Genomic DNA, 14,040 nt, shown 5'->3' with positions numbered 1-14,040 from the left:
GGGCCTGATGCTTATGCCAGGCCTTGAGGGCAGGTGGGTAGGTTTGGGTAGGAAGGGAGGGCTCCAGCATGTTGCAGGGTCCAGGAAAGTTCCCTTTACCTGCAAAGCAAATGCACTCCTACTTAACTGGCTCCCAGAGTTGCAAAGGGGAATTAATTATTGTTTGTGATACACTTTAAGATTCCCCGATGAAAGACCTTGTATAAATGCAAATTATTATTATTGTCATTAAAGGTGCTAGACGTCTGGCCTGCTGGCTAATGCCCTGGTATAGCTCTGAGAAGAAAAGAAAGCAAACTCCCGGCAGAACATTTGCTCTGGTTGCTCCAGAGCGCTAGAAGTGAGGAGAAGCAGGTCAAGGAGGGCTTGGCCCACGACTGCGAAAGTGAAGCCATCCAACCCTGACCAGAATTAGCATGCAGCTCTCTGCTCTAAGAGTCAAGTGTCTGTGTACCTCCGAGGGCCAGGGCCCTGCTCAGATTCATTCCCTGATCACCACAGGATCCGGCCTGTTACTAGAGCAGGAGCTATCCATGACTGAGTGAGTGTTTGCTTGTCTACTGGTCTGAAGGATGGAAGGAAGGTGGCCAGGATAGATGCTGGCCGCCCAATGTTGGGGTCCTATGTCAGATCTAGAGACAAAGGGAGAGATCTAGAAACCTCAGACATGTGTGATATCCCTGACAATACTTATTAAGGCTTTGAGAGAACCCCTCTAGCAGAGCACAGGGAGAGGTCATTCATTAATTACTGTTTCCACGTAAGCCACTGTCTCTGGCTAAAGTGGTTGGATTGCTACCAAAGTAATAATAATAATAATAATAATAATAATAATAATAATAATAGAGTGGATAGTAGTGTTTTAGACCTGGAAGTGAACTCAGAAGCCATCCCTTCACTTTCCAGATGAGGCAGTGTGGGGTGCAGAGAGGTGAGGTGGCCCATCCCAAGTCGTATAGCCAGTAAGAAGCAGAGCCAGGATCACACTTCAGGCCTCCCCATTCCTAGTCTACAGCTCAATTATGTCAAGATAATAATACCTCCCATTTTATAGCACTTTCCAGACATCGTACTTCTCAACAACCCTGGAGATTTTAAGATCCCAAATGACCTTACTATTAAAGGACCTTCTGCCCTCTGCTCTTCTGGGGCTCATTATTTGGAGAACATTTATGATGCCTCTTATGTGCACCTGGGTAGATTGCACATGTCCTCCCCGTACTTTTGTTTCCCTTCTCGCGGACATTCAGAGTAGGCCTCATTCTTCACGCAGGTGCTTTAGTACTTCTGGGAACCCGAGGAACAAGCGAGAGGGAGGCCAAGCCCATCCCTTTGTCCCTTGTCATTGCAGTCATGATTCTACTGAAAAGCCACCTGATGCAGGTCCCCAGAGGGGGACTAAAGATACCAGTCAACACCTCTAGACACATAAACCTACAAGAGGGAGGGCCATTTAGCAGGGGTTTGTAAGAACGAATGTGAGCTGGCAGTAAGTAACTCTCTGAATTCATTCCTGGGCTGTCGGCCGTTCGGTGTTAATGGAGGAGACCAAAAGTAGCTAACCTGGTGCTTGGGAGGGGAGGATCCCCAAAGCAGAGCACTGGAGAAATCCCCGAACGCAAAGAGGAGTCCGAGTGACTCGGTGTCACACGGCAGCCCCAGAAGTAGGGCCCTGGCCTCCACACGCCATCTCCAGCTCTCTCCTCTGGAAACCATGGTGGTGTGGAAAAAACGTGTCCTTTGGAGTCCAGCAGCTAGCAGCTCTGGATTTATAAATAGCATTGCCACCAGTTACCTGCGTGATCTTAGAAAGCTGCTTTGCGTCTCTGAATCATAGATTTCTCATTGGCAGAAACAGAGATAATAATACCTCCCCGGCAGTAGGCCCATCAGGAGAAGTAAACGTAAAATAATATAGATGGAAACAAATAGCATGAAGTCTAGCACGTAGCAGGCACCCTCCCTCCTTTATACTTATGGCTTCCAGGTTTTTTGTTTTTGTTTTTTTTATTCTAACCGCAATCCACGGGAAGAGATTTATTTTATAACCTAATTCTGTCTTTATAACTAAAACAAAAGTTTCGTGAAAAACTGTTTCCCCTCGCCACATGTGATACGCTCTGACTTTATTTTGTTTCATGTTAATGCTGCTTGGGACCCACTAAATTGATTTCACAACGCACTGCAACCGTGATACCAATCATTTGAACCAGCCCATTTGATACCACGTGTGGATCTCATTTACCCACATTGTGTGTCCTTCATTTCCTTCCAGCCCTGGCTCTCTGTAACTGGCACACGGGGCCAGAGCTGCCCGTGCACAGCATGCACAGGGCCCCGGGCTTGGTGCAGGGTGCAAAGAGCCCTACGGAGCAGGTGGGCTCCTCCCCACCCTCCGCGGTGCCCCTCAGAATGACTGAGAGGACCCATAAGGCTCCCCGCCTGCCACGGTTCTGCCTCCTGCCAGCCTGCTGGAGAAGTTCGCTACACTCCCAGCCCAGCATAGCCCACCTGAAGTTTCTGTCAAGGCCCCTGGAGCCCAGCAGGGAGGGTGGGCCTCGGGCAGCCTCTCCCATTGAATAGTTCCTTCCTTTGGAATCGCTGCTCTCCCATCTGTGAGCCCCGAGAGCCAGATGTCTGCGGATCTTATTTCAGCTGCCAGGCAGGGGGATTAGAATAGAAAGAAGAGGGACCCTGGCCATCCTTGCTGCCCCTCCCCTCGGTCTGCAAGGGGTACCTGTGAACGCCCAGCTTGGGGGGGCGGGTGGCGAATACTCAGAGAGCTGGAGTGACGAAAAGCTGGGCCCAGAAGCAGCAGGCAGGGGCCCAGGCATCCACGGAAGACATAAGCTGCAGCCTCCAGATGCCGAGTCTAAGTGGAGAATCCAAATTCACAGCCAGGCAAACACCACTTTAAAGCTCCAGGGAGACTCTCTAGGGAGGACAGGATTGTTTATGCCCCAAAGAGTCCATCTCCTAAGTGTTTCCCTGGCATTGTGGGGGTCTGGCACTCTCCTGCGGAGGCTGATGCCTGGCAGTGCTGAGCGGGAGCCTTGAGGCACAATCCCCACTGGAGTGTGACTTGGGGCCTCGGACACACACTCCCACTCCGCATGGCCAGCTCGGCTGGGACCCTGAGCACTTCCTCTTTGAGGTCTATCCTTTGGTTTTTCCCCCTTCACTGACTAAGAAGGGGAGAGTAATCTGTGACCTTGGCAGTGACTCACTGCCATCAGATGGGCGGTCAGCGTCTCCCCAGCACAGGTGAGCGTAGGAGTAGCTCTCGTCCTGGCCAGGCCTGTGGAGGGATCCCGACACCCTTCACGGGCATCCACACAGCCATCCGCGGGAGCAGTGCTCAGCTCCTATTCATGCAGCCCTGGGCAGAGGGAGCAGAAGACCGGTGCCCGCCGCCGAGGCACCTGCCATCTGAGGCACAGTGAGGGAAACAGGATGAGCACAGGACTGTGGCTCTGCTCTGGGTCCCCAGGCAGTGCCACACTCCCTAGCGCCCCCCCCCCCCCACCGCCCCCAACACCCGCTGTCGGGCTTCAGCCCAACCAGGTGCATCCCTTCATCTCAGCCCCCTCCCCACCCAGAGGCCAGGCCTTTCTCAGTGGCCACAAGGTACCCCCTCCTCCCAGCCTCTCATCGAATAGGTTCAGGATGCAAACAGCATCAGGCTGAGAGGAATGCGAGCACTGCCCCTAGCTCCAGGGCCTCCAGCTGGCCGTGGGCACTTTGTCACTCATGCACCAAGTTAGCATTCACTTGCTGTGAGGCCCGAAGGAAGGTGAGCACTACTGGGCAGTAAGGACGAACCATCCCTAAATGCTGCTGTCCAGAGACTTACAGAGAAAATCTACACTAACAGCCATGACTGTCGTGTGCTGTGTTAGAGGAGCCACCATTTTCTCCGGCTCTCAGTTTTCCCTTCCCTGTAGTGATTGGACTATATGACCTCTGAGATTTCCTTTTGTTCCAAAATGTTATAATTCTAAAGTACGTCTTTAAGCCAAATGTCTACATTCATTAGAAATATTTATTGCATTGCTGTGTGTTGAGCCCCATACCAAACCTGGGATGCCAAGGCGGTTGAATATGACCATCTTGCCGTCGAGGAGTGTGTGGTGGCTATGGAAGAACGGTTGGAATGTGACGGATGTGTGCCCCCAGAGATGGGGCCCAGTGGAGGATGGGAGCCCTGTGGCTGGGGGAGTCCCAGGAGCCCATAAGGACTACCCGTCCCTCCCTCTCGCTTGGCCAGCTGACCTCTGCTGTCCTCCTTGGCCGCCTTCTCATGCACTGTGCCAGAGGGTTCCAAGGGGACAGAGATACCTGCAGCCCTGGGGACAAGGCCTCACTCCTGCAGTTGCAGAAGCTGGCTGCAAGCTTCTGTAGCCCAAAGGAACTGGCCAGGCTCCAGAGGGCCTCCTTGGAGGGCCTCAGAAGGAGAGAGAACCACTAGGTAATTTTGATCATTTTAGTAAGCATTTAAAAATACCCTGTGATTTAGAAGGAGCCAGATTCCATCCCAATACTTTGATGTCTAGAAATGGAACTCGGTTGGTTGGTTGTTGAAGTCCTCCTAAAACAGCATTTGATTTAATTCAACACATACTGAGACTACAGTCTCAGCCCGTCGGCAGTCTCACAGGCGAGGAGCCCGAGCTGCACAAGACATCGTCTAGACACCAATCTAAACATTCCAGACTCGAGTCAGACCATGGCTGGGCCTGAGGTTGGAGGCCCGGTGTGCCGTGGAATCCAGCGGAGGGGAGATTGCTTCCAGCTGGGGGTGGGGGCTGCCACCCGAAGCTGTGAGCTCGTGATGCTGTGTTCCCAACAAGATATCAAGCCTTTGCATCTCAAGCGTGTTGATTTTCTTGTTTTGCAAGTTCGGACCCCCTAAAAACGAAGCAGCCGTGCTCAAGGATCGACACATTTAGGGAGATTGTGTGAACCAGTTACAACCACTTGTTTGTTCCTAGAGCCCACGCCAGAGAGCCAGGCGGACATCGCCTGGGGCGCAGCTACAAAATAAGCTTCCATTGTGCCAGTCACTTGCCCACCAAGGCGCCCGGAGTCGGATGGGCAGACTTCACAGGGGCCTTTGGAGGGTTTGGGGTGAAGGGCATTGGAGTAGACGCAGGTCTCTTTGTAGAGATCCTATTTTAAGGTTGACTCCTCTGACACGAGGAGAGTAACCTCAGATGAGTCAGTATTTACAGTGGCCCTTCCAGGACAATGAGGACCAGGCAAGACCACGAGAAATGATTAGCAGGACTTTGTCTCACTATTTACAGGACTGCTTTGATTTTCAGACCACAATCGGTTTTCATATGACTGATTAAAAACATGTGCCAGTTGAAGTCACAGCTGCAGCAGAAAAGTGGGGAAAGAAATGGGCCTTAGATGTTTTGGAACTTGCCTCTCTTTGCAAAAATGCATTCTGACTTGATTTATATTTCCTTGATTTCCTGACAACGAGGGTCGTGTCCCCAAACCGCTTCTCCCACCCCGCCCCTCTCCACCACCACGTTGGCCTGACTCTGGCAGACATCCTAAGGCTCATCTCATGATTGCCCAGAGAAAAAAGATTTTCGAATTCCGAAAAGAGACTACCAAGCCCTGTTTTGGAAGAAGATGATCGTTTAGGCTTTTATACAATACAAAGTCCCAAGTAAGCAAGGCTGAAGGCAGCAAGACCCCAGGGTCTCCTGCCTGTGGGAAGATGTGCCCCAGTGGCACCAGGATCAGGGCACCACTGGGCACGTGAACTCACTAAGCCTGCATTTTCCTGCCTGCAGACAGAGAGCGGGGCTTCCTGCCACACTGACAGCCATGCTTCACCCGCTCCACGAGGCCCCTTCCCCTTCTCCAGAGTCCCCAACCCGTTTGGGCCTTGTTTTCTGTTTCTGTTAGAATTTTCTTAAAGCCATATCAGTTCACATGTTCAAATGTGGATTTTTATTCGTTTGAAAATATCCATTGAATAAATACAGAACTGCAATTCCCGTAGGGAAAACCCCTATAGATGAGCCCTTTTTGGACACAGTTCCTAAATGCCTTCACCCGAAGGCGTCTGCAGATTTCCCTAATGGTCCCTGTCATAACTTTCCAGAACCCCTTCCCCAGAACACGCCGGTTACTAACAACCTGCTGTGGAGCCTCCCCTCGGTGGGACGGCACAGGGACGGCTGGGGAACTGGTCTTCCGTCCCTGTCGTGCGCTGCCTGTGGTGCCACTAAACGTCTCCTCAGGGCCCTGCAGTGTTCATCGCTGACCCTGTCTTGTTTGTGAAAAGGCGCCGCGGATGGTAACAGCCACCACTACCGCCTTTCCGCACTGCCACCACCTGTGACACGCTGGGCCCCGGGCTTGGCCCGGGCCCTCACTTAACAGGTGAAGAATCAAGACACAAAGAAGTTAAATGGCTTGCTCAAGGTCACGTGGGCGTCTCAGAACCATAAGTAGGTGGCACTAAGAGACCATCAGGTATAAATCTTCCTGCTCCGGGTGAGGACACTGAGTCCCGGTTCCGGATGACACAACAAGCCAAGGCCTGCACTAGAACCCATGTCTCCGTGGTTCGGTACTCTTTCCACCTGACCCACGGACTGCCCCTTACGATACCTGGTGACCTGAACAGAAGGCCTGTGTGGGGACCCAGCCAACTTGGGCGCCCCCATCACGGGCCACCAGAGCCCTGTGATTCTTAAACATCCCTCTAGTTCACGGCTGCAGCTTCCTCCCTGACCAAGCCTTTGACCAGAGCTACACACAGGAACACAGCCAGCAGCTTGGGCAGAAGACAAAGAGCGTGCCGGTGGCTGTGACCGCACAGCCCATCCTTAGATAACCCAAGCGTGCCGCTGGCCCCTCCGGACTGGATTTTAAGAGATGCGCCGTGTCTCGAAAAGTTTGGCTGGGTGTCCCCCCCCCGCCCACCCCGAGACTGGCCATCTTTGTCCCTCCGACTGCCCCACTCAATGTGATAAGCGAGAGATCATCCAACAAGCCGTGACAGAAAGGATGAACCGAGGGCAAGGACCCTATGTCCTCTTCTTCCACACAGGGGCTCCCTCTTCTGCTGCCCCCACAGACTCAGAGCCTCTCCCCTCGGACCCAGCTTCGTCCCCACGGTAACCCTTGACATCTCCTGATCATCTATGACGCCAGGCACCAGGCCAAGTGCTCACTTGGGCCATCTCGTTGAACCCTCACGAGGATTACCCTTTAAGGCAATTGAAGGTTATTTTTCCCCTTTTGTAGTTGAAGAAATTAAAGCCGGAGAGGTGAGTCACTTGCCCAAGCGATAGAGCCAGTAAAGAGCAGCGTCGGCCCTCGAGCCCAGGTGTGCTGGCTCCGGAGCACACACGACACTCACCCCCGCGGCCTTCACAGCCCACGGCCTACAGGGCTCCGCTCTGTAGATGAAGGATCTGACTCCTCGAGAAGGGAAGAGATTTCCTGCTGAGCGCCCGCTCCCTGACTCCTGGACCGAGGGGTCTGTCTGCCGCACTCCCTGTCGGGCCCGGGAGCCGAGGCCTGGCCGGTAGCCACTCCTGCTCTGAATTCATGGAAAACCTACCCAGCCGCAGCCTGGGGTCCGTTCTTTAAGCTTCATTCTTCCTACTTGAGACTCTGGGATTGGACTGAGCTGTGATTTTATAAAACCCGGAGCAGAGGGACTGAGACCAGTGAAGAAGGTCAGAACCTTACTTTGTCCTAAGGCATATTCAGCTCGAATTTGGTCTAAAAATAAATTCCCTTCCAGCGTGAATAGAAATGATGAGTTTGACTGACTCAAGGCCTCTCTCCCCACGGGTCCTCCCGGCCAGTTAGTGCGGAGGTGAGGAGACCTCCCCTCCCCCACCCTGCCGCACACTTACACTTTAAAGCATGCCGCACGTTTTGTCTTTGGGTCAAAGAGTTTTTCAAAAGGTGATAGATGACTAGTGCCTTTGGCAAGCTATACCCTGGGCACTTCTCCATTTTCTCTGATAAGAAGTGAAATAAATGAAAACAGCACTTTAAAAAAAATAAATCTATAAATGGGTGGGAGCCAGTTGTCATTTTCCCCTTCCTCCTCCTCCCTCTCCCTGAACTGGCTTCGTGAGGAGCCCAGTGGGGCAGCGCCCGCTGACAACAGCCGGGAGCCTCATGCCTGTAAATAGCCCTTCTCCACACTGCTTCCTCTTCGCGTCACACAGCTCGCCCTGGAGGGAAAGCCCAGGACAGAACAGGAAACTTTAGAACTTTCTGAAGAAGGAAAGAACTTAACTCTAAAGCTTGCTCCCTCTTGCCAAGACCTTTTGGTCTAAGGAGCTGGTAGTGTTGCAGCCCCTACCCCAGAAGTTTCCGAGGAAGAACAGCCGATCAGATTTGTTTGGGGACCCGTGGGACTCTGGACCTGAAGCGAGAGGGAGGGAGGGGGCGGGCCCCAGCCCCAGCCAGCATCGTCCACTCATCGGGTGCCTATCGGGGGGCCGACTTGTAACTTGGGGAGGGGGCACCACCCTGCCCAGTGGTTCTGGGGTCGGCCGTGCTCCACAGGACACCTCAGGCAGCAAAGCAAGTACAGTGGACGTCGGCAGCAGCCTGTCAGTCGCTGACTGTCGAGGATGGGCCACCAGGCTGTCCTCCAGTGAACACATGCGTGTCGCTGGGCGAACAGCAGCAAATGAAACATGGGTGGGGAAGGAGTGGCCCGCACACTGGGTGGCTGCAGACAGTTGACAAGATCCCTTCCTACACTGTCCCGTGCAAGCGTCACGTAGGGTTGGACTCGTCACCCCTGCTCGCGGTGGGAGACGCAGCCCAGGGCCTCGCATGCCCTGCCAGCCTCGCTCTAGGTCTGCGGCTCTCTGGACCCCACGCAGCCCCTCCTGTCCATCAGGACAACTGTGGCGGTGCAACTGGCTGGAAAGGGCTTTGAGGTCACGGGTCCCAGAGACGGTGACAGCGTGGCCGGTTCAGGCCCGCGTTAAGCAGGATGTGGATGGAGGAGGCTGCTCTATCCTTCGAAGTGTTGGCATAATTGGAAGTCTGAGAACGGACTGCAGCCTCTTCTTCGGTGCCTACGTGTCACATTTGTCTGCCTTCTGAGGTTACTCTCACCTTCTTGAACAGCGTGCAATGGACATGCGTTAATGCCTCCTGCAGCCCGGTGGCCATCCATAGTTACCTTAATTACAGCCGTGAAGGTCTCGCTGAGGGGCCAGCTGAGGATGCTGTCGACGGGATGGCCTGTGGGGTCACTGAAAGATGTGCTCCCTGCTTTCCAGGGCCCACCGCGCAGCCCGGCAAGTATGACATGTAGCGTACGTGACAGATGCTGGGAGAAGTGCAAAGGGAGAGAACCTCTTGGTAGCCAGGGAGGACTTGACGTTTGACCTGAGCACGAGTAAAGCCCAGAGGTGGAAAATGGCATGTGTGAGGAAGAACAGGGGGCCAGATTGGAGCGGGGGGCTTGCGTCCTGGACCATGCGTGGGCGTCGGGGAGTCTGTGACCTCCCCCAATTCCAGGAGGCTGGAGGGCATACCTGCAATTTTTCTAGAAGAGGATCCTTCGCTTTCTTAGCTTCCCAGGGGAGGGGTGCATGTGCCCCAAAATGGAAGGGCAAACACAGCTTTTTTAACATGTCGGAGCCAGATAGTGACAATCGTGGAGTGCCAGGCTGCAAGTCCGGGGAACACGCAGGGTCGTGGTTGGGGTAGCGACAGGGATGCACACTCGAAGAAAAGGTCTCTACTTGGCAGCAGAAGGGTGAAGCAAGCCCGTGCCCGGGGGGGGAGAAACAGCCTTGTGCAGCAGCTCTGTTGAAAGGTAGTAAGACCTGGAGCCAGGGGGTGTCACAAAGGACGGAGGGACGTTGTGGAGGAGGAGGAAGAACATCAGGATGAATTCACCGCAGGGCTTTAGGGAGCCATGGGAGCCGTGGAAACAGGGTTCTGTTACGGAAGCACAGATGGGCCAAAGGAAGTTCAAAGACCTAATATTGGGGAGTCTTCATTCGGAGCACACTGGTTTGAATTACAGAGACATCCAGATCGCAGTGTCCCGCAGGTGGCTGGAACGTGGGGCCGGAAGTCTGGGAGGGAAATGAGGGCGGAGGGGCCCAGGTTGCGTGCTTCTGTGCTAAGGAGGCCGAGGCTGAGAACGGCGCCGGGTGTGAGGGGCTGGGGCAGTGAGGGGGGCGGGGGGGCCAAGATGGGAGGGTCCCGGTGAGAGAGCTCATCCGGGGAGCACGGCAAGGAGAAGGGAGGTAGGAGACCTAGGATGTGGGATGTCACGCCAGAGAAGAGCTTCCTGAGAGAGGAGGCAGCACGTAAAGGCCACACTGAGGCCGCAGAGGCCAGGCCTGCAAAAGCCAGACACAGTGGTGACGTTGGAAAGAAGTTTCAGTTGACTTGGTATTGGGGCAGCGGGAGGGCAGTCGGGTGTCATTGTAACTGCACTGTGGGACCCCAGGGCCTGTTGAATCGTGTAGGGCCACTCACCCCTGCACCGTGGGAGCCCTGTTTGCGGCCTTTGTGGTACTGGTGGTGACAGGGCCTCTCGGTGGCCCGTCCTAGTTCATGTTGTGATTCTGAATGAGCCGCTCTGGATAAGTAAGGTGTGACTACCCTGCCCTCATGTGAGCCAGGGGTGGGGAGAGAGAAGTAGGAGGCAAGCCTGGGTGACCAGGGGCCGAGGGCGCCTACCCCGCCCCTCCACTTCCTACCTCACCTTTTGTCTTACGGCAGAGCTTTGCGTTTCCCAGCTCACAGCAAGCCACCCCTTGCCCCCTGTCCCTGCTCCGGCTGTTTCTTGCCTAGAACACCCCTAATGCCTACTCCCCCTCCACCATCACTGACGGTGCGAGCCTGGTGCCTCACGGTGCCTCCACAGGAGCCCTTACCGCCTCGGCTGGCACTGATTATGTGTTTGTCTTCTCTAAACTGGGATCTCCTGTGCAGCAGGGGCCCCGTCTAGGTCACCTCGAAGCCCCTTGCACCGCATACCGTGCCTGGCAGGGTGGGCCCATGTAGGACGTGGAGCCTGTCTCTACAGATTGGAATCTGGGTTCCAGAAAGGCCAGACGGTCTGCCCCAGATCCCATCGCCAGTCTGTGACTGACCAAGGAACGTTCTCTGGGTGCCCAGCCTGGCTTTCTTTCCAGTAGACCAAACTGCACATATATTTGGAAATAAGTGGAGACCATGGAACGCTTAGAAATCCATTTTCTTAGACCCTCTTTGTCTCATCCAACTGAATGAAGAGTACAATTCTCTTTATACTTCAGGTCACAGAAACGACTGGGTGGCTGGCTTGGCCACTGTCTGGCTTGTCGCGGGGACCAGGCCCGTCTTTGGCCCGGGAAAAGCAGAGGGAGACTGAGCACTGATGTCTAATAGGAACTGGCCGCCAGGCAGGTCTGCATACGGGCCCTTGAAATGTCCACACAAGATAGCACAGTAGTGAACTGTGTGTACCTCCCTTGGAAAAATCCAGAGGGCTTTGCATCAGCAGGGAAGGGAAATCCAACCCCAGATGCACGAACAATAAATAACAACTGTTCTGAGTTAGGTTGAAAGCTCTGAGTTGCACTTTTTTTCAAGTTGTTTGTGCTAACCACAACTTTTTTCTGCCCCTCTTTCCCACCAGGGCTTATTTCAAAACCTTTGTCCCTCAGTTCCAGGAGGCAGCGTTTGCCAATGGAAAGCTCTAGGAAACACCAGTCTTGAGAAGCGGCCAGCCAGACTGCTCTGTCCACATGCGTGTCAGCACATATGGCGGCTTCCTGGAAGCCACTTGGAATGCCTTCATGGCAGCGTTTTGCTCACACAGCGGCTTTGCACGCCCCGCCTGGGACCCAAACTGAAGCTGGCCGGCGGCAACCTGGCCCCCACCTCCGGCTGCTCCCTCTTTGTTTCCTTCAGTATATTTCTAGTTGGAAGAAATAAAATCACAAATTATGACAAACTATTTTTCCGGGGAAAGGAAGACACCACCAATGCACACACCCTTATTCCAGGAAAGCCTTTGTCTCCAAGACCTTGTCTAAGTTTTAACATTAAACCCCCCTTTGCTTTTATTTGTCCCTAAAACTAGTGTCACGAGTGTGTGTGTGTGTGTGTGTGTGTGTGTGTGTTACACCCAACATTTCCCACTTGGGGCAGTTCTCCATCGAGAAAGGTGCTGCCTGAATGAATCTGACCACCCTGCGTGGTTTCAGCCACCCAGCAAGCCAGGCCCAAGACTGGGGCTCAGGAACAACTGGGTCCAGCACCCCCACCCCCACCCCTCCAGCTCCCTGAGTGGGCGCCCTGTGCAGAGTTTCCTGAATCAGCCAGTGAATCCGTCCTTCCCTCTCTCACGTCACCCCTCCCTAGGCTGATAGGAGGCCTACTTGGGCTCATGCGGCCTGGTGTAAATCCTACCAGGAAGACAAAGGTTGGGTGCTGTGGGCCATCACTGGCGTATGTGTGATATCCAGGCTCAGGCCTGGCGGCTGGGGAAGATACCCTGAGCAAGTTCCGTTTTTCCTATATTTATGGATTATGGATTGTCAGGACTCCTCTTGTTTCCACCCCCAGCCCCTCACCCCTGCCGCCCCCTTAAGTACACAGAGAGAACTATCACCCAAGAGCTACAGAAACTCTCCCAGCAAATTGGGATGGGAGCAAGCCTGGAGTTGGGGGCCAGGCCTCTCCATACCATCACACGACTTCTCTTAGCTCCCTCACAAGTTGAGGACAGCCACCCTGACCACTTTATAAGATTGCCACTTCCGCTTAGCATTGTCCCATCCTGAAGGCTTTCAACACGGGACGTCGGACCTACGCACCGAGGTGAGAGAAGCCAGCAGCTGGCCTGCAGGGCCTGTTCCCGTACTTCACCCACCTGCCTTCCCAGGCGAAAGTGAAGCCCCAGCCCACCTGTAGGGTTTCACGGGGCCTCGCACTGTTCCCCTTGGTTCCCCTTTTATCATGTGAGCCTGAAAGGGGACCAGCCCAGGGCCCCCGTGGGGGCCCGTGAGGGATCTCTCTCCTCCCTGTATTCTCCAGCTCCCAGGAGGGAGGGGAATGGCTGGGACAGAGCCCCCGCCCTGGCCAGCCACCAGCTGGAGGACCGCCCAGCTCCGGGTTCTTACACCTCGTGGGTGCTTTGCCCCCTGCCCTGAAACCTTGGGAACTCCCATGACAGAGAAGAGCCCAGTGCCCTGTGTCCACACCCCAGCTCTGCCAGCAGCTGGCTGTGTAACCTTGAGTAAGTCCCTTCTCTACGTAATACAAAGACTTGGCTCATCAGGACCCCCCGGGGAGCTTTTTTCAGAGCCGCTGCTCTGGACGCCACTGCAGTTCTGCTGGATCAGTTCTCACCCATCGGGCCCGGGACACCTGGATTGTGATAAAACTCCCCTGATGATGATTCTGAGCCCAAAGCCAGCCGACCACTCTGGAGCCTCTTCGGCCCCTGGCCGGCCGACAGTCCACTCTACCTCCGTGCGACCGGGGGCCAAGCCTCATTCTCTCTGCTCCGTGACGTTGTCGCCCAGGATTGCTGTGGCTGTGTCCCCGCTATGGAGGGGCATGGGTAGGGCTCACTGCCCACAGAGCCAAGAGTCGACTGAGTCAGGGCTTCAGACCCAGTTGGGGGATTCAGCGCCGGTTCCAGCAGAGGGTGGTTGGTAGTTGTGGGGCGGGGTCAGGTCACGTGGCCTGGACCCTCGGCACTTCAAGCGGCCAGTCAGTAGTGACACCAGCCGGCAGCGGGCCGTGTGATCTGGGAATGGCCCTCCCACCCCTGCCAACCTCTAGGGGTGCCTATCTGCTCAGGCCCACCAGGCCGCTGACGACACACCCACACGCCTGCCCAGCAAGGCACGGCGTGCCTGGGAAGTGCTGTCACACACTTGGTCTCAGCATCTCCACCGCAGACCTGTGAAGTAAGCCCCCGAGTAGAGGTTTCCACAGATGAGGAAACAAGAACAGAGAGGTTCGGTGAGTTGCCCACAACCACCAGCCAGTCAGTGCCAAGGTCAGGATTCG

The 14,040-nt window shown here is 54.8% G+C and overlaps 1 protein-coding gene across 5 annotated transcripts in view; it reads left to right on the top strand.

The window, feature by feature from the left end:
• BABAM2 (BRISC and BRCA1 A complex member 2) overlaps positions 1–11,971 on the top strand; it is a 400,305-nt gene extending 388,334 nt beyond the window's left edge. For 2 of the 5 annotated variants that reach the window (XM_045447307.1, XM_045447306.1), the window contains exons 12-13: positions 9,136–9,308; positions 11,654–11,971. In XM_045447307.1, coding sequence (XP_045303263.1) covers positions 9,136–9,308; positions 11,654–11,733 — 253 coding nt within the window. In that variant the 3' untranslated portion in view covers positions 11,734–11,971. Of the gene's footprint in view, positions 1–9,135; positions 9,313–11,291; positions 11,575–11,653 lie in introns of those variants that run through there. The other 3 variants (XM_045447308.1, XM_045447310.1, XM_045447309.1) reach the window with 3 other exon arrangements.
• Positions 11,972–14,040: the final 2,069 nt, after the last annotated feature.

The sequence above is a fragment of the Leopardus geoffroyi genome, chromosome A3 (genome assembly GCF_018350155.1).
Source record: "Leopardus geoffroyi isolate Oge1 chromosome A3, O.geoffroyi_Oge1_pat1.0, whole genome shotgun sequence".
NCBI classification, from domain to species: domain Eukaryota; kingdom Metazoa; phylum Chordata; class Mammalia; order Carnivora; family Felidae; genus Leopardus; species Leopardus geoffroyi.
This window is presented reverse-complemented; position numbering and strand designations above follow the sequence as displayed.